Source organism: Balaenoptera physalus (genome assembly GCF_965194825.1).
Source record: "Balaenoptera physalus genome assembly, chromosome: 1".
NCBI lineage: Eukaryota > Metazoa > Chordata > Mammalia > Artiodactyla > Balaenopteridae > Balaenoptera > Balaenoptera physalus.
In genome coordinates this window covers 157,921,980-157,943,613 of record NC_138882.1, presented here as the reverse complement: position 1 = coordinate 157,943,613, position 21,634 = coordinate 157,921,980, and the positions used below count along the sequence as shown (strand labels likewise).

At 42.1% G+C, this 21,634-nt stretch overlaps 1 protein-coding gene across 2 annotated transcripts in view; it reads left to right on the top strand.

The window, feature by feature from the left end:
• The window catches only part of NSUN4 (NOP2/Sun RNA methyltransferase 4), a 38,913-nt gene extending 20,796 nt beyond the window's left edge, over window positions 1–18,117 (top strand). The window contains exons 5-6 of one of the 2 annotated variants that reach the window (XM_082454700.1): window positions 5,811–5,935; window positions 17,980–18,117. In XM_082454700.1, coding sequence (XP_082310826.1) covers window positions 5,811–5,935; window positions 17,980–17,998 — 144 coding nt within the window. In that variant the 3' untranslated portion in view covers window positions 17,999–18,117. Of the gene's footprint in view, window positions 1–5,810; window positions 5,936–13,116; window positions 15,536–17,979 lie in introns of those variants that run through there. The other variant, XM_082454699.1, reaches the window with a different exon arrangement.
• Window positions 18,118–21,634: the final 3,517 nt, after the last annotated feature.

The window sequence follows — 21,634 nt, the reverse complement described above, 5'->3', positions numbered from 1 at the left end:
TTTTTTTGGCTGCCATGCGGCATGTGGGATCTTAGTTCCCTGACCAGGGATCGAACCCGTGTCCCCTGCAATGGAAGCGCGGAGTCTTAACCACTGGACCACCAGGGAAGTCCCACAAATTTTTTTCTTATCATGAGAACCTTTTTTTCTGGCTGTACCACGCAGCTTGTGGGATCTCAGTTCCCTGACCAGGGACTGAACCTGGGCTACAGCAGTGAAAGTTCGGAATCCTAACCAATAGACCACCAGGGAACTTCTGAGAACTTTTAAAATCTACTCTCTTAGCAACTTTCAATATATAATACAGTATTGCTAACTATGTCATCATGTTGTACATTATATCCCCAGGACTTATTTCTTTTATAACTGGAAGTTTGTACCTTTTAATCACCTTCACCCATTGTACCCACCCTCCACTCCCTGCCTCAGGTAACCACTACTCTGTTCTCTGTATCTACTAGTTCTTTCTTTCTTTTACATTTTTCATATAAGTGAGATCATACAGTATTTGTCTTTCTCTGTCTGACTTATTTCACTTAGCATAATGCCCTCAAGGTCCATCCATATTGTCTCAAATGGAAGAATTTCCTTCTCTTTTATGGCTCAGTAATATTCAGTTGTATATATATTCCACATTTTCTTTATCCATTCATCTGTTGATGGGCACTTAGGTTGTTTCCATGTCTTGGCTACTGTAAATAATGCTGCAGTGATCGTGGGGGTGCAGATAGCTTTTCAAAGTAGAGTTTTTGTTTTCTTCAGATAAATACCTAGAAGTAGAATTTCTGGATTATATGATAGTTCTATTTTTAATTTTTTGAGGAACCACCATACTGTTTTCCATAGTGGCTGCAGTAACTTATATTCTCACTGCAACTATTGAGTTCTTGATTTCAGTTATTATATTTTCCAGTTTTAGAATTTCCAGCTGATTATTTAAAAAAAAATTCTAGTTCTATAGAAATTAGAAATGATAAAATTTTATGTCTTTTCATCTAACTTCTTGAACATATGCATGATTTTTTCAAATACTATGATAATTCTAATATTTGGATCTCATGGGTCAGCTTCTGTGATCTGTTTTTTCTCTTGGTTTTTGGTCATTTGGTTTTGTCTCCTGGTATTAGTAATTTTTTTGTTAGAATGCCAGACATTTTGTGTGAAAAATTGCAGGGATAATCTGAGGCTCTAGAAAGGATTTGATTTTCCTCAGGCTGACAGTTAACATCAGAGCAGATCATCTTAATTAAGCCAGAAATTAGGCTGATTCAAAGCTGGAGTTTGTGAGGGCTGTTCTTTTTCCAGTTTACCTTTATACCTAGGGTATTTAATTTCAGCACTCTAGCTCAAGGCATGAGGTGTTTCTTTACTAGGACCCTCTACTCCTTGGTGTGGACTCTGAACTCCAGTTTTTGTCCCCACAGTTCCATAAGACTGCTGAAAGTTCTGTTCATCTTCTCAACCCCTTATTTGTCACAGTAGAGCTGAATGCTTTTGGCTTACCTACCTGTACTTTTTCCTCTCTAGGATCTTAGCCCCTCAGTTCTTGGTTCTTTAGTAGATCTCTAATGATTTCAGATAGATATTTTAAATATTTTGTCAAGCATTTCTAATTGTTCCACCAGGAGCGTTGGTTTACAAGCTATTCTGCTTTTACTAGAAGTGTAAAACCTGATTTTGTTTATTGTCAGTTTATGATCATTGCTTAGTTAATTATAAGAGCCCTGGTTTAATGGTTGATTTTCATTCCTCCAGAAAGGAACCTGCCTTTGCTTTGCCAGGTGTTTGGGGGATCACTCAATCCAGGACCATTTATGGCTCTACAGGGGGTTTTCTGGATCATGCAGGCATCATGAGTTCGAACCTCCTATCTGAGTGGTTACAAATTCTCAGGGAGACTTTTTTTCTTTTTGCCTAGAGTTAAAGCCAAAACAGACAAGTTCTCTTGTCTTCTGTTGTGTCTGATTTTTCTTTTTTTGGCTGTGCCACGTGGCATGTGGGATCTTAGTTCCCCATCCAGGGATTGAACCTGTGCCCCCTGCATTGGATGCACAGAGTCTTAACCACTGGACTGCCAGGGAAGTCCCATTGTGGCTGATTCTTTTTTCCCCCTAGTTCATACTTTGATTGAGCATGTAGCCCTTTAAGGATTTTGACTTTTCTATGGATTTCCATTCCACTTCTGTACCTCAAGTGCCCTGTTTTCTGCCCTCCAAGGCTTTGGGTTACTAGGGATTGATAAAAGATAGAAGCCACCTCCAATGGGCACATGAAAAGATGACTAACATTGCTAATTATTAGAGAAATGCAAATCAAAGCTACAACGTGGGGACTTCCCTGGTGGCGCAGTGGTTAAGAATCCACCTGCCAATTCAGGGGACACAGGTTCAAACCCTGGTCCAGGAAGATCCCACATGCCGCGGAGCAACTAAGCCTGTGCACCACAACTACTGAGCCTGTTCTCTAGAGCCCACGAGCCACAACTACTGAGCCTGTGTGCCACAACTACTGAAAGTGGTGCACCTAGAGCCCGTGCTCCACAACAAGAGAAGCCACGGCAATGAGAAGCCCACACACCTCAATGAAGAGTAGCCCCCGCTCGCTGCAACTAGAGAAAGCCCGTGCACAGCAACGAAGACCCAACACAGCCAAAAATAAATAAATAAACAAATTAATTAAAAAAAAAAGAATCCGCCTGCCAATGCAGGGGACATGGGTTCAATCCCTGGTCCAAGAAGATCCCACATGCCATGGAGCAACTAATCCTGTGTGCCACAACTACTGAGCCTGCGCTCTAGAGCCTGCGAGCCACAACTACTGAGCCTGTGTGCCACAACTACTGAAGCCTGCACGCCTAGCACCCGCGCTCCGCAACAAGAGAAGTCACCGCAATGAGAAACCCGTGCACCGCAACGAAGAGTAGCCCCCACTTGCCGCAACTAGAGAAAGCCCACGCGCAACAATGAAGACCCAACGCAGCCAAAAATAAAAAATAAAAAAAAAATACTACAATGCGGTATCACCTCACACCAGTCAGATTGGCATTCATTAAAAGGTCTACAAATAATAAACACTGGAGAGGGTGTGGAGAAAAGAGAACCCTCTTACACGGTTGGTGGGAATGTAAATTGGTGCGGCCACTATGGAAAATGGTATGGAGGTTTCTCAAAAAACTAAAAATAGAGTTGCCATATGATGCAGCTATCCCACTCCTTGACAGATGTCCAGACAAAACTATAATTCAAAGAGATACATGCACCCCTATGTTCATAGCAGTATTATTTACAAGGGCCAAGACTTGGAAGCAATCTAAATGTCTATTGACAGATGAATGGATAAAGAAGATGTGGTACATATATACAGTGGAATACTACTCAGCCACAAAAAAGAATGAAATAATGCCTTTTGCAGAAACATGGACGGACCTAGAGATTATCATGCTAAATGAAGTAAGTCAGACAGAGACAGACAAATATCACAGATCACTTACATGTGGAATCTAAAAAAAAGATACGAACGAACTTATTTACAAAACAGAAACAGACTCACAGACATAGAAAACAAACATGGTTACCAAAGGGGAAGGGGGGAGGGATAAATTAGGAGTTTTAGGATTAGCAGGTACAAACTACTGTATATAAAACAGATAAACAACAAGGTCCTGGGAGTTCCCTGGTGGCCTAGTGGGAAGTGTGCTATAGGGAATATAGTTCCCTATAGCACAGGGAACTGTATTCAGTATCTTGTAATAAACTACAAAGAAAAGAATCTGAAAAATAAGATATATAATATCTACGTGTAAATATATATATTTACTGAATCTCTTCGCTGTATACCAGAAACTAATACAACATTGTAAGTCAACTCTACTTCAATTTAAAAAAATTAAAAAAAATAGAAGGCATCGACTTCAGCTCTGGAATCCCTCCCTGGATTTGTGCTCCTGGTTTTTCTTTGGCTTCTGAGGATTTCTCTAATTTTCTATGAGCTATGCATTTAAAAGTATTTTAAAAATATATTTTATCTGGCCTTTTTAGATATTTTGTATCACAAGGGTTTCAAGATACCTAGTTTACTACGTTCCTGGAAACAGGAGGTATTAATTTCTTCTATCATGTGGTTTCTAAACATCACAGTGGCCCTTCTCTGAGCATTCCTATGCCCTTCTCTGAGCATTCCTATTTAGTTAATGTCTCTTTTTCCTGTGAACGCTAGCCGCATCACATTTCTTGAGTTACGACCTGACCAGAATACAAGGTAGTCATTATTTCTCTTACTCTGTGTACACTGTATCAATTCATTCAGCCTAGGAGTACATCAGAATATTGAACACTGGGTCATTACTAATTTACTCAGAATTTCTGCTTGACTGAAAATTTACAGATCTTTTCCACAGATGATTTTACTTTTTTTTTTTTTTTAAATTCTTATTTATTTATTTATTTATTTATTTATGGCTGTGTTGGGTCTTCGTTTCTGTGCGAGGGCTTTCTCTAGTTGCGGCGAGCGGGGGCCACTCTTCATCGCGGTGCGCGGGCCTCTCACTATCGCAGCCTCTCCTGCTGCGGAGCACAGGCTCCAGACGCGCAGGCTCAGTAATTGTGGCTCACGGGCCTAGTTGCTCCGCGGCATGTGGGATCCTCCCAGACCAGGGCTTGAACCCGTGTCCCCTGCATCGGCAGGCAGATTCTCAACCACTGCGCCACCAGGGAAGCCCTACTTTTTTTTAAAAATAAATTTTATTTATTTTATTTTATTTATTTTTTAGCTGCATTGGGTCTTCATTGCTGCACGCGGGCTTTCTCTAGTTGGGGCAAGCAGGGACTACTCTTCGTTGCGGTGCACGTGCTTCTCATTGCGGTGTCTTCTCTTGTTGTAGAGCACGTGCTCTAGGCATGTGGGCTTCAGTAGTTGTGGCTTGCAGGCTCTAGAGCGCAGGCTCAGTAGTTGTGGTGCACAGGCTTAATTGCTCTGTGGCATGTGGGATCTTCCCAGACCAAGGCTGGAATCCATGTCCCCTGCACTGGCAGGTGGATTCTTAACTACTGCACCACTAGAGAAGTCCTGATTTTACTTTTTTGAAATGTAAATACAGGACTGTTTTTTTTTGGGGGGGTGGGTAGGTTTTTTTTTTTTTTTTTGGTCTTTAGTGCCCATCACAGAGTAGGCTCTTAGTAAATAAATGAATGACTTTATTTATTTATTTATTTTTGGCGGCATTGTGCAGCTTGTGGGATCTTTGTTCCCTGACCAGGCATCGAACCCAGGCCCTCAGCAGTGAAAGCATGGAGTCCTAACCACTGGACCACTGGGGAATTCTTCAATAAATGAATGACTTTACATCTCTCACTTTAAAACTTTTCCATATTGGATATGACGTTGTTTTAGCATAAGATAATTTTGAATCCTGATCCTGTTATTCAATATATTAGCTACCCTTTGGGTATTATATCGTCTGTAAATTGGATGTTTTCATTCAAACAGCTAGGGACAGAGTCAAGGACAGAGCCCTGAAGCACTGAAGACTTCTTTTTAGGTTGATATCAATTACTTAATTCAGTTTTTTGTATGTTGGTTTTGGTTTTTTGACCAGCCATGAGTATACTTAGATGTACTATTTTCCCACTGATTATTTCACAGTTGTCCACAAGGTTAAAGTGAGAAGCTTTGTCAGATACTCTGCAGTGGGGGGATGGGCCAGGGAAGCACTCTGCAGAACCCTCCAGGTCAAGGGCCTAAAACACCCCTGGCCTAAGGAAGAGGAGCCTGTAAGGAACCCTAATACTTTACCCTTTAACACTCCTGGGCAGGTGCTGGTGGATGTGCCCTGTACGACAGACCGCCACTCCCTTCGTGAGGAGGAGAACAACATCTTTCAGCGTTCAAGGAAGAAGGAGCGGCAGATGTTGCCTGTGTTGCAGGTGCAGCTTCTTGCGTGAGTAATAGATTTACAGAAACTCAGGACTTCGGGCCAGAGTGCTGTCGGGGGGTCTGGTCACCTGGGGGGCTTGGGGGCTAGAAGCTGTTGCCAAGACCATTACCCGTAGAAGGGTCTTCTGGCTGGGAATCTGCCTGGAGGAGACAGTCATCACTGGATGGTCTTTCTCTGGGACATAAGGACTCTATGTGGAGATTGGTTCAAGATGGCGTAGTAGAAGGACGTGCGCTCACTCCCTCTTGCGAGAGCACTGGAATCACAGCTAACTGATGAACAGTCATCAACAGGAAGGCACTGGAACTCAACAAAAGAGATACCCCACATCCAAAGACAAAGGAGAAGCCACAATGAGATGGTAGGAGGGGCACAATCACAATAAAATCAAATCCCATAACCGCTGGGTGGGTGACTCACAAACTGGAGTGAAGGTTCTGAGCCCCACATCAGGCTTCCCAACCTGGAGATCTGGCAATGGGAGGAGGAATTCCCAGAGAATCAGACTTTGAAGGCTGGTGGGATTTGATTGCAGGACTTTGACAGGACTGGGGGAAACAGACTCCACTCTTGGAGGGCACACACAAATTAGTGTGCACATCAGGACCCAGGGGGAAGGAGCAGTGACCCCATAGGAGACTGAATCAGACCTACCTGCTAGTGTTGGAAGGTCTCCTGCAGAAGCGGCAGGGACAAGGACACTGGCGGCAGAAGTTCTGGGACGTACTCCTTGGCATGAGCCCTCCCGGAGTCCGCCATTAGCCCCACCAAAGAGTCTCTAGGCTCCAGTGCTGGGTCACCTCAGGCCAAACAACCAACAGGGAGGGAGCTCAGCCCCACCATCAGCAGACAAGCCGATTAAAGTTTTACTGAGCTCTGCCCACCAGAGCAACACCCAGCTCTACCCACCACCAATCCTTCCCATCAGAAAGCTTGCACAAGCCTCTTAGATAGCCTCATCCACCAGAGGGCAGACAGCAGAAGCAAGAAGAACTACAGTCCTGCAGCCTGCGGAACGAAAACCACATTCACAGAAACATAGACAAAATTAAAAGGTAGAGGACTACATACCAGATGAAGGAACAAGATAAAATCCCAGAAAAACAACTAAATGAAGTGGAGATAAGCAACCTTCCAGAAAAAGAATTCAGAATAATGATAGTGAAGATGATCCAGGACCTCAGAAAAAGAATGGAGGCAAAGATTGAGAAGATGCAAAAAATGTTTAACAAAGACCTAGAAGAATTAAAGAACAAACAAACAGAGGTGAACAATACAATAACTGAAATGAAAAATAACACTAGAAGGAATCAATAGCAGAATAATTGAGGCAGAAGAACAGATAAGTGATCTGGAAGACAGAATGGTGGAATTCACTGCCGCAGACCATGATAAAGAAAAAAGAATGAAAAGAAATGAAGACAGCTTAAGAGACCTCTGGGAAAATATTAAACGCACCAACATTTGCATTATAGGGGTCCCAGAAGGAGAAGAGAGAGACAAAGGACCCAAGAAAATATTTGAAGAGATTATAGTTGAAAAATTCCCTAACATGGGAAAGGAAATAGCCACCCAAGTGCAGGTAGCGCAGAGAGTCCCAGGCAGGATAAACCCAAGGAGAAACATGCCGAGATACATAATAAATTGACAAATATTAAAGACAAAGAAAAATTATTGAAAGCAACAAGGGAAAAATGACAAATAACATACAAGGGAACTCCCATAAGGTTAACAGCTGATTTCTCAGCAGAAACTCTACAAGCCAGAAGGGAGTGGCATGATATATTTAAAGTGATGAAAGGGAAGAACCTACAACCAAGATTACTCTACCCAACAAGGATCTCATTCAGGTTCGATGGAGAAATCAAACGCTTTACAGACAAGCAAAAGCTAAGAGAATTCAGCACCACCAAACCAGCTCTACAACAAATGCTAAAGAAACTTCTCTAAGTGGGAGATACAGGAGAAGAAAAGGACCTACTAGAACAAACCCAGAATAATAAAGAAAATGGTAATAGGAACATACATATTGATAATTACCTTAAATGTGAATGGATTAACTGCTCCAACCAAAAGACACAGGCTCACTGAATGGATACAAAGACAAGACCCACATATATTCTGTCTACAAGAGACCCCCTTCAGACCTAGGGACACATACAGATTGAAAGTGAGAGGATGGAAAAAGATATTCCATGCAAATGGAAATCAAAAGAAAGCTGGGGGACTTCTCTGGTGGCGCAGTGGTTAAGAATCCACCTGTCAATGCAGGGGACATGGGTTCGAGCCCTGGTCCAGGAAGATCCCACATGCCAGTTGCAGAGCAACTAAGCCCATGCACCACAACTACTGAGGCTGTGTCCTAGAGCCCGTGAACCACAACGATTGAGCCTGCGTGCCACAACTACTGAAGCCCGTGCGCCTAGAGCCTGTGCTCCGCAGCAAGAGAAGCCACTTCCATGAGAAGCATGCGCACCGCGATGAAGAGTAGCCCCCGCTCGCCACAACAAAAGAAAGCCCGTGCACAGCAACGAAGACCCAACACAGCCAAAAATAAATAAATAAATAAAATAAATTTATAAAAAAAAGAAAGCTGGAGTAGCAGTACTCATATCAGATAAAATGACTTTAAAATAAAGAGTTTTATAAGAGACAAGGAAGGCCACTACATAATGATCAAGGGATCAATCCAAGAAGATGATATAACAATTATAAATATATATGCACCCAACCTAGGTAGGAGCACCTCAATACATAAGGCAAATGCTAACAGCTATAAAAGAGGAAATCAACAGTAACACAATAATAGTGGGGGACTTTAACACCTCACTTACACCAATGGACAGATCATCCAGACAGAAAACTAATAAGGAAACACAAGCTTTAAATGACACAGTAGACCAGATAGATTTAATTGATATTTATAGGACACTCCATCCGTAAACAGCAGATTACACTTTCTTCTCAAGTGCACATGGAACATTCTCCATGATAGATGACATCTTGGGTCACAAATCAAGCCTTGGTAAATTTAAGAAAATTGAGTCAAGCATCTTTTCCAACCACAACGCTATGAGATTAGAAATCAATTACAGGGAAAAAAACCGTAAAAAACACAAACACATGGAGGCTAAGCAATATGTTACTAAATAACCAAGAGATCACTGAAGAAATCAAAGAGGAAATAAAAAAATACCTAGAGACAAATGACAACGAAAACATGACGATCCAAACCTGTGGGATGCAGCAAAAGCAGTTCTAAGAAGGAAGTTTATAGCAGCACAATCCTACCTCAAGAAACAAGAAAAGTCTCAAATAAACAATCTAACCTTACACCTAAAGGAACTAGAGAAAGAAAAACAAACAAAACCCAAAGTTAGTAGAAGGAAAGAAATCATAAAGATCAGAGCAGAAATAAATGAAATAGAAACAAAGAAAACAATAGCAAAGATCAATAAAACTAAAAGCTGGTTCTTTGAGAAGATAAACAAAATTGATAAACCTGTAGCCAGACTCATCAAGAAAAAGAGGGAGAGGACTCAAATCAATAAAATTAGAAATGAAAAAGGAGAAGTTGCAATGGACACTGCAGAAATACAAAGCATCCTAAGAGACTACTACAAGCAACTCTATGCCAATAAAATGGACAACCTGGAAGAAATGGACAAATTCTTAGAAAGGTATAACCTTCCAAGACTGAACCAGGAAGAAATAGAAAACATGAACAGACCAATCACAAGTAATGAAATTGAAACTGATTAAAAATCCTCCAACAGGGACTTCCGTGGTGGAGCAGTGGTTAAGAATCTGCCTGCCAATGCAGGGGACACAAGTTCGAGCCCTGGTCTGGGAAGATCCCACATGCTGCGGAGCAACTAAGCCCGTGTGCCACAACTACTGAGCCTGCGCTCTAGAGCCCACGAGCCACAACTACTGAGCCTGTGTGCCACAGCTACTGAAGCCTGTGCGCCTAAAGCCTGTGCTCTGCACCAAGAGAAGACACCATAATGAGAAGCCTGTGCACTGCAATGAAGAGTAGCCCCCGCTTGCCGCAACTAGAGAAAGCCCACGCACAGCAAAGAAGACCCAACGCAGCCAAAAAAATAAATTAAATAAATTAATTTTAAAAAGAAACAAACGAACAGAAGTCCAGGACCAGATGGCTTCACAGGTGAATTGTATCAAACATTTAGAGAAGAGCTAACGCTCATCCTTCTCAAACTCTTCCAAAAAATTGCATAGGAAGGAACACTCCCAAACTCATTCTACGAGGCCACCATCACCCTGATACCAAAACCAGACAAAGATACTACAAAAAAAGAAAATTACAGACCAATATCACTGTTGAATATAGATGCAAAAATCCTCAACAAAATACTAGCAAACAGAATCCAATGACACATTAAAAGGATCATACACCATGATCAAGTGGGATTTATCCCAGGGATGCAAAGATTCTTCAGTATACGCAAATCGATCAATGTGATACACCATATTAACAAATTGAAGAAGAAAAACCATATGATTATCTCAATAGATGCAGATAAAGCTTTTGACAAAATTCAACGCCCATTTATCATAAACACTCTCCAGAAAGTGGGCATAGAGGGAACCTACCTCAACATAATAAAGGCCATATACCACAAACCCACAGCAAACATCATTCTCAGTGGTGAAAAACTGAAAGCATTTCCTCTAAGATCAGGAACAAGACAAGGATGTCCACTCTCACCACTATTATTCAACATAGTTTTGGAAGTCCTAGCCACAGCAGTCAGAGAAGAAAAAGAAATAAGGGAATACAAATTGGAAAAGAAGAAGTAAAACTGTCACTGTTTGCAGATGACATGATACTATACATAGATCATCCTAAAGATGCCATCAGAAAACTACTAGAGCTAATCAATGAATTTGGTAAAGTTGCAGGATGCAAAATTAATGCACAGAAATCTCTTGCATTCCTAAACACTAACATCAAAAGACCAGAAGGAGAAATTAAGGAAACAATCCCATTCACCATTGCAACAAAAAGAATAAAATACCTAGGAATAAACCTACCTAAGGAGGTAAAAGACCTGTACTCAGAAAACTATAAGACACTGATGAAAGAAACCAAAGATGACACAAGGAGAGATATACCATGTTCTTGGATTGGAAGAATCAATATTGTGAAAATGACTGTACTACGCAAAGCAATCTACAGATTCAATGCAATCCCTATCAAATTACCAATGCCATTTTTTTACAGAACTAGAACAAAAAAATCTTAAAATTTGTATGGGGACACAAAAGACCCTGAATAGCCAAAGCAATCTTTTTTCTTGAGGGAAAAAAGCGGAGCTGGAGGAATCAGACTCCCTGACTCCAGACTATACTACAAAGCTACAGTAATCAAGAGAATATGGTGCTGGCACAAAAACAGAAATATAGATCAATGGAAGAGGATAGAAAGCCCAGAGATAAACCCATGCATCTATGGTCAACTAATCTATGACAAAGGAGGCAAGGATATACAATGGAGAAAAGACAGTGTCTTCAATCAGTGGTGCTGGGAAAACTGGACAGCTACATGTAAAAGAATGAAATTAGAACACTTTCTAACAGCATACACAAAAATAAACTCAAAATGAATTAAAGACTTAAGTGTAAGGCCAGACACTATAAATCTCTTAGAGGGAAACATAGGAACACTCTTTGACATAAATCACAGCAAGATCTTTTTTGACCCACCTCCTAGAGTAACGAAAATAAAACCAAAAATAAACAAATGGGACCTAATGAAACTTAAAAGCTTTTGCACAGCAAAGGAAACTATAAACAAGACAAAAAGACAACCCACAGAATTGGAGAAAATATTTGCAAATGAATCAACAAAGGATTAATCTCCAAAATATATAAACAGCTCATGCAGTTCAATATTAAAAAAACAACCCAATCCAAAAATGGGCAGAAGACCTAAATAGACATTTCTTCAAAGAAGACATACAGATGGCTAAGAGACACATGAAAAGCTGCTCCACATCACTAATTATTAGAGAAATGCAAGTCAAAACTACAGTGAGGTATCACCTCACACCGGTCAGAATGGGCATCATCAGAAAATCTACAAACAGCAAATGCTGGAGAGGGTGTGGAGAAAAGGGAACCCTCTTGCACTGTTGGTGGGAATGTAAACTGATACAGCCAATATGGAGATCAGTATGGACGTTCATTAAAAAACTAAAAATAGAATTACCATATGACCCAGCAATCCCACTGCTGGGTATATACCCAGAGAAAACCATAATTCAAAAAGACACATGCACCCCAGTGTTCATTGCAGCACTATTTACAATAGCCGGGTCATGGAAGCAACCTAAATGCTGACAGATGAGTGGATAAAGAAGATGTGATACATATATGCAATGGAGTATTAGCCATAAAAAGGATCGAAATTGGGTCATTTGTGGAGACATAGATGGACCTAGAGCCTGTCATACAGAGTGAAGTAAGTCAGAAAGAGAAAAACAATACATGTGTATATTAACTCATATGTGTGGAATCTAGAAAAATGGTACAGGTGAACTGGTTTGCAAGGCAGAAATAGAGACACAGATGTAGATAACAAACGTATGGACACCAAGTGGGGAAAGTGACGGGGAGGGTGGTGGTGGTGATACGATGAATTAGGAGACTGGGATTGACATATATACACTAATATGTATAAAACAGATAACTAATAAGAACCTTCTGTATAAAAAATAAATAAATAAAATTTAAAAAAAAGAAAAGACTGTGTGGTAGGACATGCATAGCAGGATGGGCTGCACAGATTCACTTTTACCTCTATGCTAGTCCCCATGTCAGTGAGTAGCACAGTTTTGAAAAATAGTTACTGAGGTTAAGGCTCTGTAGAGCTGGGGTAAGGACTCAGTCCATATCCAGCATCAGGGTTTGGTTTACAACCAGAGTCAAAGATCAGGGGACCATTTCAAGAGGACTTTTGGAGGAGAGCCCATGGAGTAAGGTTGGGTTGCTCTCAGCTTTGAGAACAACTTTCAGGTGGTGTCAGTGTGGAAGGCACTTCAGAGGCTAACACAGCTACCCATCCCACAGTACACTCCCCTATCCTTCCAGCTTCTTCTGATGCGCTTCTACTTCTGGGAAGCTTACTAGTCACTGCTACTCTCTCTTTCTGGTTACAGGGCTGGACTCCTTGCTACCAAACCAGGAGGCCACGTTGTCTATTCCACCTGCTCACTCTCACACTTACAGAATGAGTATGTGGTGCAAGGCACCATCGAGCTCCTGGCCAATCAATATGGCATCAAGGTTCATGTGGAAGACCTGACTCACTTCCGAAAGCTTTTCATGGACACATTTGCTTTCTTCCCATCCTGCCAGGTTGGGGAGCTGGTAATCCCAAACCTCATGGCCAATTTTGGGCCTATGTACTTTTGCAAAATGTGTAGAATGACGTAGCATCACCCTGTTCCTGAAGTCCTGTTGTAGGAAAACAAAGGGTGTACTCTTGTGAAGACCAGTGGCAGAGAAGCACTCTGGCCTATCTCCATCCCATTCAAGTCTTTCTATAGACAGTTTTCAGCAGTAGGAAGTAAGAGTTTTTCTGTCCTGCTGTCCAATTGTGGAGCATCAGCACGTTTCTAACTCACTTATTACACTCCACTTCCAACCCCTACTCCCCATCCCTGAGCCTGTGCTAAAGGTTCCTGCCCCATTAGGGGCTTAGGAGGAGGAACCTGTGAGCAGGGCCACTCTTTAAGCTGTAAACTTGGGAAGAAGCATTTAGCCAATAAAATTGTTGAAGCTCCATGGAGCTGGGACTGTAGTTGGGGGGCCTCACGTCACTCCAAGTAGTGTTAGTTCCTTTTGTACCCAGATACCCAAAGCGCAGGACCTCAGCCTGGTTACAGAGCCCATCTCACACTTGAGGTGAGAGTTCTGCATGATAAGTCTTGAGCAGCCGAAGGGCTTAAACAAGCCTACCAAGTTTCTCCATATGTCCCATGATCTAATTTAAGAAACAAGTAACTAAAATGTTAAGCCACTGCATAATAATCTGCTTACTTACTTTGAGAAAGCTCTCTTGAGCTGAATAATTCCAGCCATTCCTCCTGCTGTCAACAGCACTGCTTCCCAAATGTGGCTGGGAAGAGGCTAGTGGCTCCAGTGGCTCCTGTGCTCTAGAGCCTGCGAGCCACAACTACTGAGCCCACGTGCCACAACTACTGAAGCCCATGTGCCTAGAGCCCATGCTCTGCAACAAGAGAAGCCACTGCAATGAGAAGCCCGCGCACCGCAATGAAGAGTGGCCCCCACTTGCTGCAACTAGAAAAAGCCCATGCGAAGCAGCAAAGACCCAACGCAGCCAAAAATAAATAAATTTTAAAAAACTAAAAAAAAAAATTAAAAAAAAAAAGAATGTTCATAGCAGCCCTGGTCACAAAAGCAAACCCAAATGCCTATGAGAGTGGACAAATAAAATGGAATATTCACACAATGGAATATTATACAGGTGTCAAAACAAATGAGCTACAATAACACATAACAATATGAATGATTCTTAGCAAAAATATATTAAATGAAAAGTTTAGTCCCAAAGATTAAATGTAGCATGATGCCCTTTAGAAATAAAACTTTATTCTTTTTTGTTATTATTTACATACGATATAATGTATCAATTTTAAATGTACCATTTAAATGAATTTTGATAATTCATTATAATAGTATAGCCATCATCACCATCAAAATATAGAAAATAATTCCATCTTCTAAAAAGTTTCCTTGTGCTCCTTTGCACTTAATCCCCTTCTCCCACTCCTGGTCCCAGGTAATCACTAATCTGCTTTCTGTCACTATAGTTTTGCCTATTCTAGAATTTCACATTATGGAAGAGAGAGTTGATTTACAGCTGGATTTCAAAGGCTGTGTCTTTATCTGGATGTCTGTTTTTTCACTCTTGGCCGAGGTAAGGGCATTGGTATTTCTAATGTGCTATTTAAATCTGAAGCTCCCCTGGTGACTCCCAAGGTCACTTTATTTACTGACGGTTTACAGCTGGCCTAACTGGTTACATGTGTGTGGCTTGACTACATGGCCAGATTAGCATAAAAAAGATCTGAGCTCTCCCACAGCCAAGATTCCCCACACAGATCATGGAGATTCAATCCAAAGATAGAGTACTTTGCTTCACATCCTTGCTAATACTTGGTATTATAAATTTTAAAGTTCACATCCTGTCCCAATGCATTATGGCTTTGCCACTTCCTTCACCAAGACACAGTGTCTCTTTCCTCACCCCTTGAATCTGGGCTGACTGTATGATTTGCTTTGACCATTTAAATTTGGTGGAATGAATGTTGTGTAAGTTCTAAGCTTAGGCCTCAAGAGGCCTTGCAGCTTTCACTCTCAACTTGGAACTTTTCTACTGCCATGTGAAGAAGCCCAGGCTAGCAGCTGGAGACATGTGACGGACACCAAGCTAAGACCTTCTAACCTCAATTAAGTGGTTAAATGACCCAAACTGCATGAGTAACTCCAGTCAAGACCAGCTTAGCTTGCTGATTCCCAGAATCATGAGTAAATAAAATGGTTGTTTTTAAACCACTAAGCTTTGGGGGTGGTTTGTTACACAGCAACAAATAATTGACACGTGTGGAAAACCCAAATCTGACTGTCATTTACCTGCTTACTATCCTTTGTTCTCTCTGCATTGCCTGCAGGATCAAGTCCAAACTCTGCCCTGGCCCCTGGTTGTTGATTCTATCTCTGCTATCCCCCAATGCTCCCTTCTCTCACAAGTTCTTTGTGTATCCCAAGCATAACCTGTCCCCTGGTGCCTCTGTATCATGACGCATTGTCTTCTCTGTCTAAATGCCCTTTTCTCTCTGTTCTTGCTAGCCCAGATTTCCACCCCCTCCAGGAGGCTTTCTCTGATTTTCTAAAGCAGACTGAGTTCCCTTTTCTGTGCTTCCCCAGCCCTCTGTATATATTATGAATATAACACTTCCCTTGTGTGCTTTCTCTCCTCACCCCATCCCCAAACTGAGAATTATTCGGGGCAGGAAGCTAGTATCTTGCATCTCTAACCCCCCAGCACCAATATGTTTGGTACATAAAAGGCATGAGTACAGACTGAGTATCTCATATGTGCTAGGCCTCATCCAAGATACTAGAGAGAGGGGTGATCAGAATGCACAAGGTCTTTGTTCTCAAGGGATGTACAATCTAGTGGGAAAGATAGATAAGAAATTACAGATGAATTACAACTAAATTACAAGTGAGCAAAGTACTGAGAGAAGTGTACAGTGCGTATACCTGGGAGACCTAACGTACCCTGGAGGAAGACGTGTTCAAACAGACCTGGGGATGAGGAGGAGTTAGATTAGTGAGGCACAGGAGGAGGTTGTGTGTGTGTGAGGGCTGTCCTCCAGCAGAGATAACAGGCCGTGTGACTGAAGCTCCTGAGGCTGGAGAGATATATTCCGGGACCTGAAAGAGGTCTAGTATGTTGCAACGCAGAGAGAAGGGGACGCTTGTGAAATACGAGGTCAGAGAACAGGCGGAAGCCAACTGCACCAGGGCTGGCAGGCTCTGAAGGAGTGAGTACTTGGAGTAATTGGAAGCCATTGCAGGAGTTTTAAGCTGGAAAGTGACCTGATCAGATTTCCACGGGCCTCCCACTGGGAGTATGGTTATCAATAGTATTTGCTGAATGAGGAAGTTAAATAACTGATTCAACAGAAAATGCTTCTGAAGGTCAGTCCAATACTTAAGCTTCCTCAGCCCTCCCCTCTCTGAGTAAAGGGAGCTGCTGAATTCCCTGCTGTTCAGACTGAAGTTTGAGGTGACCCACTAGGAGGCACACTGGCAAAGTCAGGTGTACCTGGGAGAGTGACCAGGATGGAGAGGAAACTGAAAGTTCCATCCTGGGAAGAAGAACTTGGGAGCATTAAGCCAGGAGACAGCTGTTCTCTTGCTCTCTATACATCCCCTGCTCGACCAGTGCCTGCTTCACCTGCACCCTACTCATCTGACTGACCTTCCTACATGCTTGCCCCAGGCCCCAGCTAATGATTGTTCTAACTTTAGCCACCGTGATAGCTTATCGTAGGGGTAGTGAGAGGTGTGCCCTTCTGCTAGTTTCCCTGGTAACCAATAAGCCAACCTAACATCAATTCCCCCTATAACTGGTAACCTACACCTACCCCTGGGAGTGAAGACTGCCACCAAGTCTGGCCCCGCCAAGTCCAGCCCCGCTGCAGAGGGGTGTCGCTCCAGGACCTTGCACAGACATGTAAGCTCCCTCTATCCATTAAACCGCTGATGTCTCTGTTGCTGAAAAAGAGAGAGAGAGAGTGAGAGAGAGAAAGAGAATGAGAGAGAGAGAGAGAGAATGAGAGATGCCTGCATCTAAATAGGACTGTTCTGAGGCAGGGGGTGCAGGTGTGTTTTGAGTGTCTCCAGGGTCAGTAGGGCTGGGGTCAGTAGAAGAAAGTTGTAGTGAGCCAGATTGCAGATCAATAGAAAACCTTTAAACTAGTGCTTTCTGGACTGTGGTTCACAACCATAATTCATTGGTGGTCATGGAATCAATTTTTTGCATATGGTAGGCAATAGGATTTTTCAGAGATAGCTAGTTACTTCTCTTCCTGAAGGAAAGGTTACTCCTCTTCCTCAGAAGGGTTGCCTTCCCCACTCCCTCTGCAGTTGGGCATGGCTATGTGACTTGCTTTATAAAATATTAGTAGAAGTGGTGTCTTTCTTCCACATTTCTGGATGGAAGCATTGAGAGTGAACATCAGGTTTGCCATGTCATTCCCACCACAGTGACCATGGAAACATATGTTGAGATGGAACTTACATCAGCCTGAGTGCCCAAGTGACTCTGTTGAGCAGAACCCCCTGTGGACCTGCATTAGACACGGGGCGAGAGTGAAAAATAACTGCCGTGTTCAGCCTCTGAGATTTTGTGTTGTTACTGAGGTATAACTTGGTCTCTCTCTCTCTCTTTTTTTTTTTTGGCTGCGCGGCTTGTGGGAACTTAGTTCCTCCACCAGGGATTGAATCCGGGCCCTCAGCAGTGAAAGCATGGAGTCCTAACCACTGGACCGCCAGGGAAGTCCCTACCTTGGTCTCTTTTGAACTATCCAGCGGGCATGGATCAGCTCCTTATTTTTTTTCTTATTGATTTTTTTTTAATCAAAGTATAGTTGATTTACGATCTTGTGTTAGTTTCACGTATACAGCAAAGTGATTCAGATATATATATATACACACATATATGTACATAATACTTTTTTTGATTATTTTTCATTATAGGTTATTATAAGATATTGAATATAGATTCCTGTACTATACAGTAAATCCTTGTTGCTTATCTATTTTATGTATATTTTTAACAAAAGAGAATAAAATAGACAATATCAGATGCAAACCAATCTATAGTGACAGCAGATCAGTGGTTGCCTAGGGGAAGGCTAGATTACACAGGACCATGAGGAAACTTTTGGGGATGATGGATGTCTTGATGGTGGTAATGATTTTACATGTATATACATATGTAAAAAACTCATGACACTGTATACTTTAAATATGTGCAGTTTATTATGCACCAGTTTTATCTCAATAAAGCTATAAGATATATGCATAGAAAACAACACATTTTAAAAGATCATATACAAACAAAAAGATAGGCATTAAATTATGAGTTGCTTATGGGTGGAGGGAGGATAAGATTGGGGAGCAAAGATAAAAAATAAACAGATAGTATATGAGAGGGGCTTGGATGGATCAATGATGATAATGTCCTGTGAACTGAGGGGTATGATGAATTCAATCCCTCTGCTCCTGATGGCATAAATGGATGAATGAACAAACTATTAGTCAAGAAAGGTGGCTGGTGGTATGCCTTTCTTCTTGAGTTGTGTTGGTCTTACCTCCCAGGAGGCTTTTCCCCTGACTCAGAGGGTTAACTGGTCAGGAGAGGGAATGTGACCAAGAAGTGGGCAGGTAGGCTGGGACTCCTACAATGTCACTGTCCCTTTCTCTTTTTTCCCTTCTTTGTCTGTTCTAGGGGACCAGCGTCACACAGTTCCTCTTTGTTCTGTTCCTCGCAAGCCCTGATTCCCTTAGTGGTTGCCCTGCCCAAACTGGGGCACTTCATTTAGAGAGTATTTCATCACACTCGAACCTGGACTGTTATTTTATTTATTGAAGGGGCAGGGAACAGCCCCAAAGTCACAGCAGTTCCAAAACAGTACTCTGTATATTCCCAAGACTGTCCTCACTGCCCATTCCTGCTTGGACCTTCCCCAGGTCTTTCTTGGGGAAGACCCTGGCTCCCTCTGGTGTCTTAGACTGCTTCTCCTTTTTCTTCAATTTGATATCACCTGCTTTCTATCTTCTAAGAATTTTACTTTTTGGGGGGTTTGTTTGTTTACCAATAATGCCTCTGTTATTCTTTTTGTTATTGTTATTCTTTTAAAAATATGTTTTTCTGTTATTTTAATGAAGAAGGTAAATGCATGTGCTTCATCTGCAAAATGCATGTGCTTCATCTGCCGTCTGGAACCTGAGGCCTCTGAATTGGGTCTTGAAGGATGAATAGAAGTTTGCCAGGCAGTGTGTGTTGCAGGGTTGGGGTGAAGATTTTGGAGGAACATCAGACATTAGAGGCCAAGGGAAGTGTGTTCAAAGGCACAGAATAATACTGGGACCTAAAGTGTTTGAGGAAGGCCGAGAAATGAGTTAGGACCTTCCTTTGTACATATGCTCATTCTGACAGTCTGCCAGAGTTGTTACATACTGAGTTTTAACCCTACCCGTGTGTTCCTCCAACTTACAGAACCAGATGAGGGCATCCACTAGAACTGTGGGCTCTGTCTCTCTTAGATGCCCCTGTTTGTGAAGGAAGTTGTAAGCAGGTTGTCGCCAGCTTGAGCAGAAGCCAGAGAGCTTGGTAGCTGAATATCCAGACTGTCAGCATAGTGACATCAGAGTCACTGAGGACAATGGCCCCACACCTTCTGGTTTCAAAGGGACTCACCTTGGTAGAGCCAGGAATTGCAAAAATTCCGGTCCTAGAGAGCCAAGGGCAAGAGGCCTCTTTGGGTGGTATCAGGATTCAGTAGCAGGCAGCCCTAGAGAGAAGGACCAGAGTCACCTGAGGGAGCCTTGGGCAGGCAGATTTGTTTTAGACACAAAGAAGTTCTGTCTACCTCTAGTCAAAATTCTGAATGTCCCTCAAAGGTATACTGATTTTACAAAAGCCATCCTCACTTTGCAGAATGGTTCCCCAGATGAGTTCTTTAAATAAGATAGATTTATGTTAAGATTTGATTTATACACAACCTACCAAGAATATACCCTCTGTGAAGTATGAGGTAAATATGTAATAATGTCCTACCGATGCTTCTTGAGAAGGGAGGCATGTGCTTTTCTGCATGTCTGGTTTTCAAAAACTGGTTTGCCACCCACGAGATGTTTTCTTCCACACCGTCTTGGATACAAAGGTTATGGCATACAAGCTCACTCAATACTCATATTGATGTCACCAGAGCCAAGTGAAAAATATGTAGCTCTCAGGATCAAAATTAAAATGTTTCCCTAATAAAATTGCTATTGCTATGGCTCATTTTTAGTCACATTATTTTATTCTATTATTTTATTTTATATAGCCCTTGCTATATGTCAGGCACTGTTCTAAATACTTTACTAAAATTAACTCATTTAATTCTCAATAACCAATGAGGTAGTACAATACCTCCATTTTACAGATGAGGAAACTCAGGGGCAGAATGGTGAAGAAACTTACCCCACAGTTTCAAATAAATTTAGGAGGGAGAAAACATTTTGTGTATATCCAAAGGATGACATGGGTTAAAACAGGTTGAGGAAAACAGATTAAGGGTGAGATGTGGTTGGTGTGTTTCCAGGTTAACGACTAGAAACTTTTTTTTTTTAATACAAGAAAATTTTTTTAAATTCTTTTTTTAATTTGTTTTTTAAGATTTTTGGCTGTGTTGGGTCTTTGTTGCTGCGCCCGGGCTTTCTCTAGTTGCGGCGAGCGGGGGCTACTCTTCGTTGCGGTGCGCGGGCTTCTCATTGTTGTGGCTTCTCTTGCTGCGGAGCACGGGCTCTAGGCGCACAGGCTTCACTAGTTGTGGCATGTGGGTTTAGTAGTTGTGGCTTGCGGGCTCTAGAGCGCAGGCTCAGTAGTTGTGGCTCTTGGGCTTAGTTGCTCCGCGGCATGTGGGATCTTCCCAGGCCAGGGCTCGAACCCGTGTCGCCTGCATTGGCAGGCGGATTCTTAACCACTGCGCCACCAGGGAAGCCCAGGAACTTTTAATAACAGTTCTAAAGTCTAGATGTGTGTATCCCTGTTAAAGAGGTAGCAGTGAGTCTCAAAGATCCAGGTCTGACTCACAGTGGGCCCCCACTCACTATGGAGTATTAAGCAAGTCCCTGGTTGTCTGTGGGCCTCAGTTATTCATCTGGGCCATGGGGATTGGGAGGTATGTCAATTAGCTATTGCTTTGTAATAAACCAACCCCAAAATTAGTGATTTATTTATTTATTATTATTATTTTTAAATTATTTATTTATTATTTTAATTTTTGGCTCTGTTGGGGCTTCGTTTCTGTGTGAGGGCTTTCTCCAGTTGCGGCGAGTGGGGGCCACTCTTCATCGCGGTGCGCGGGC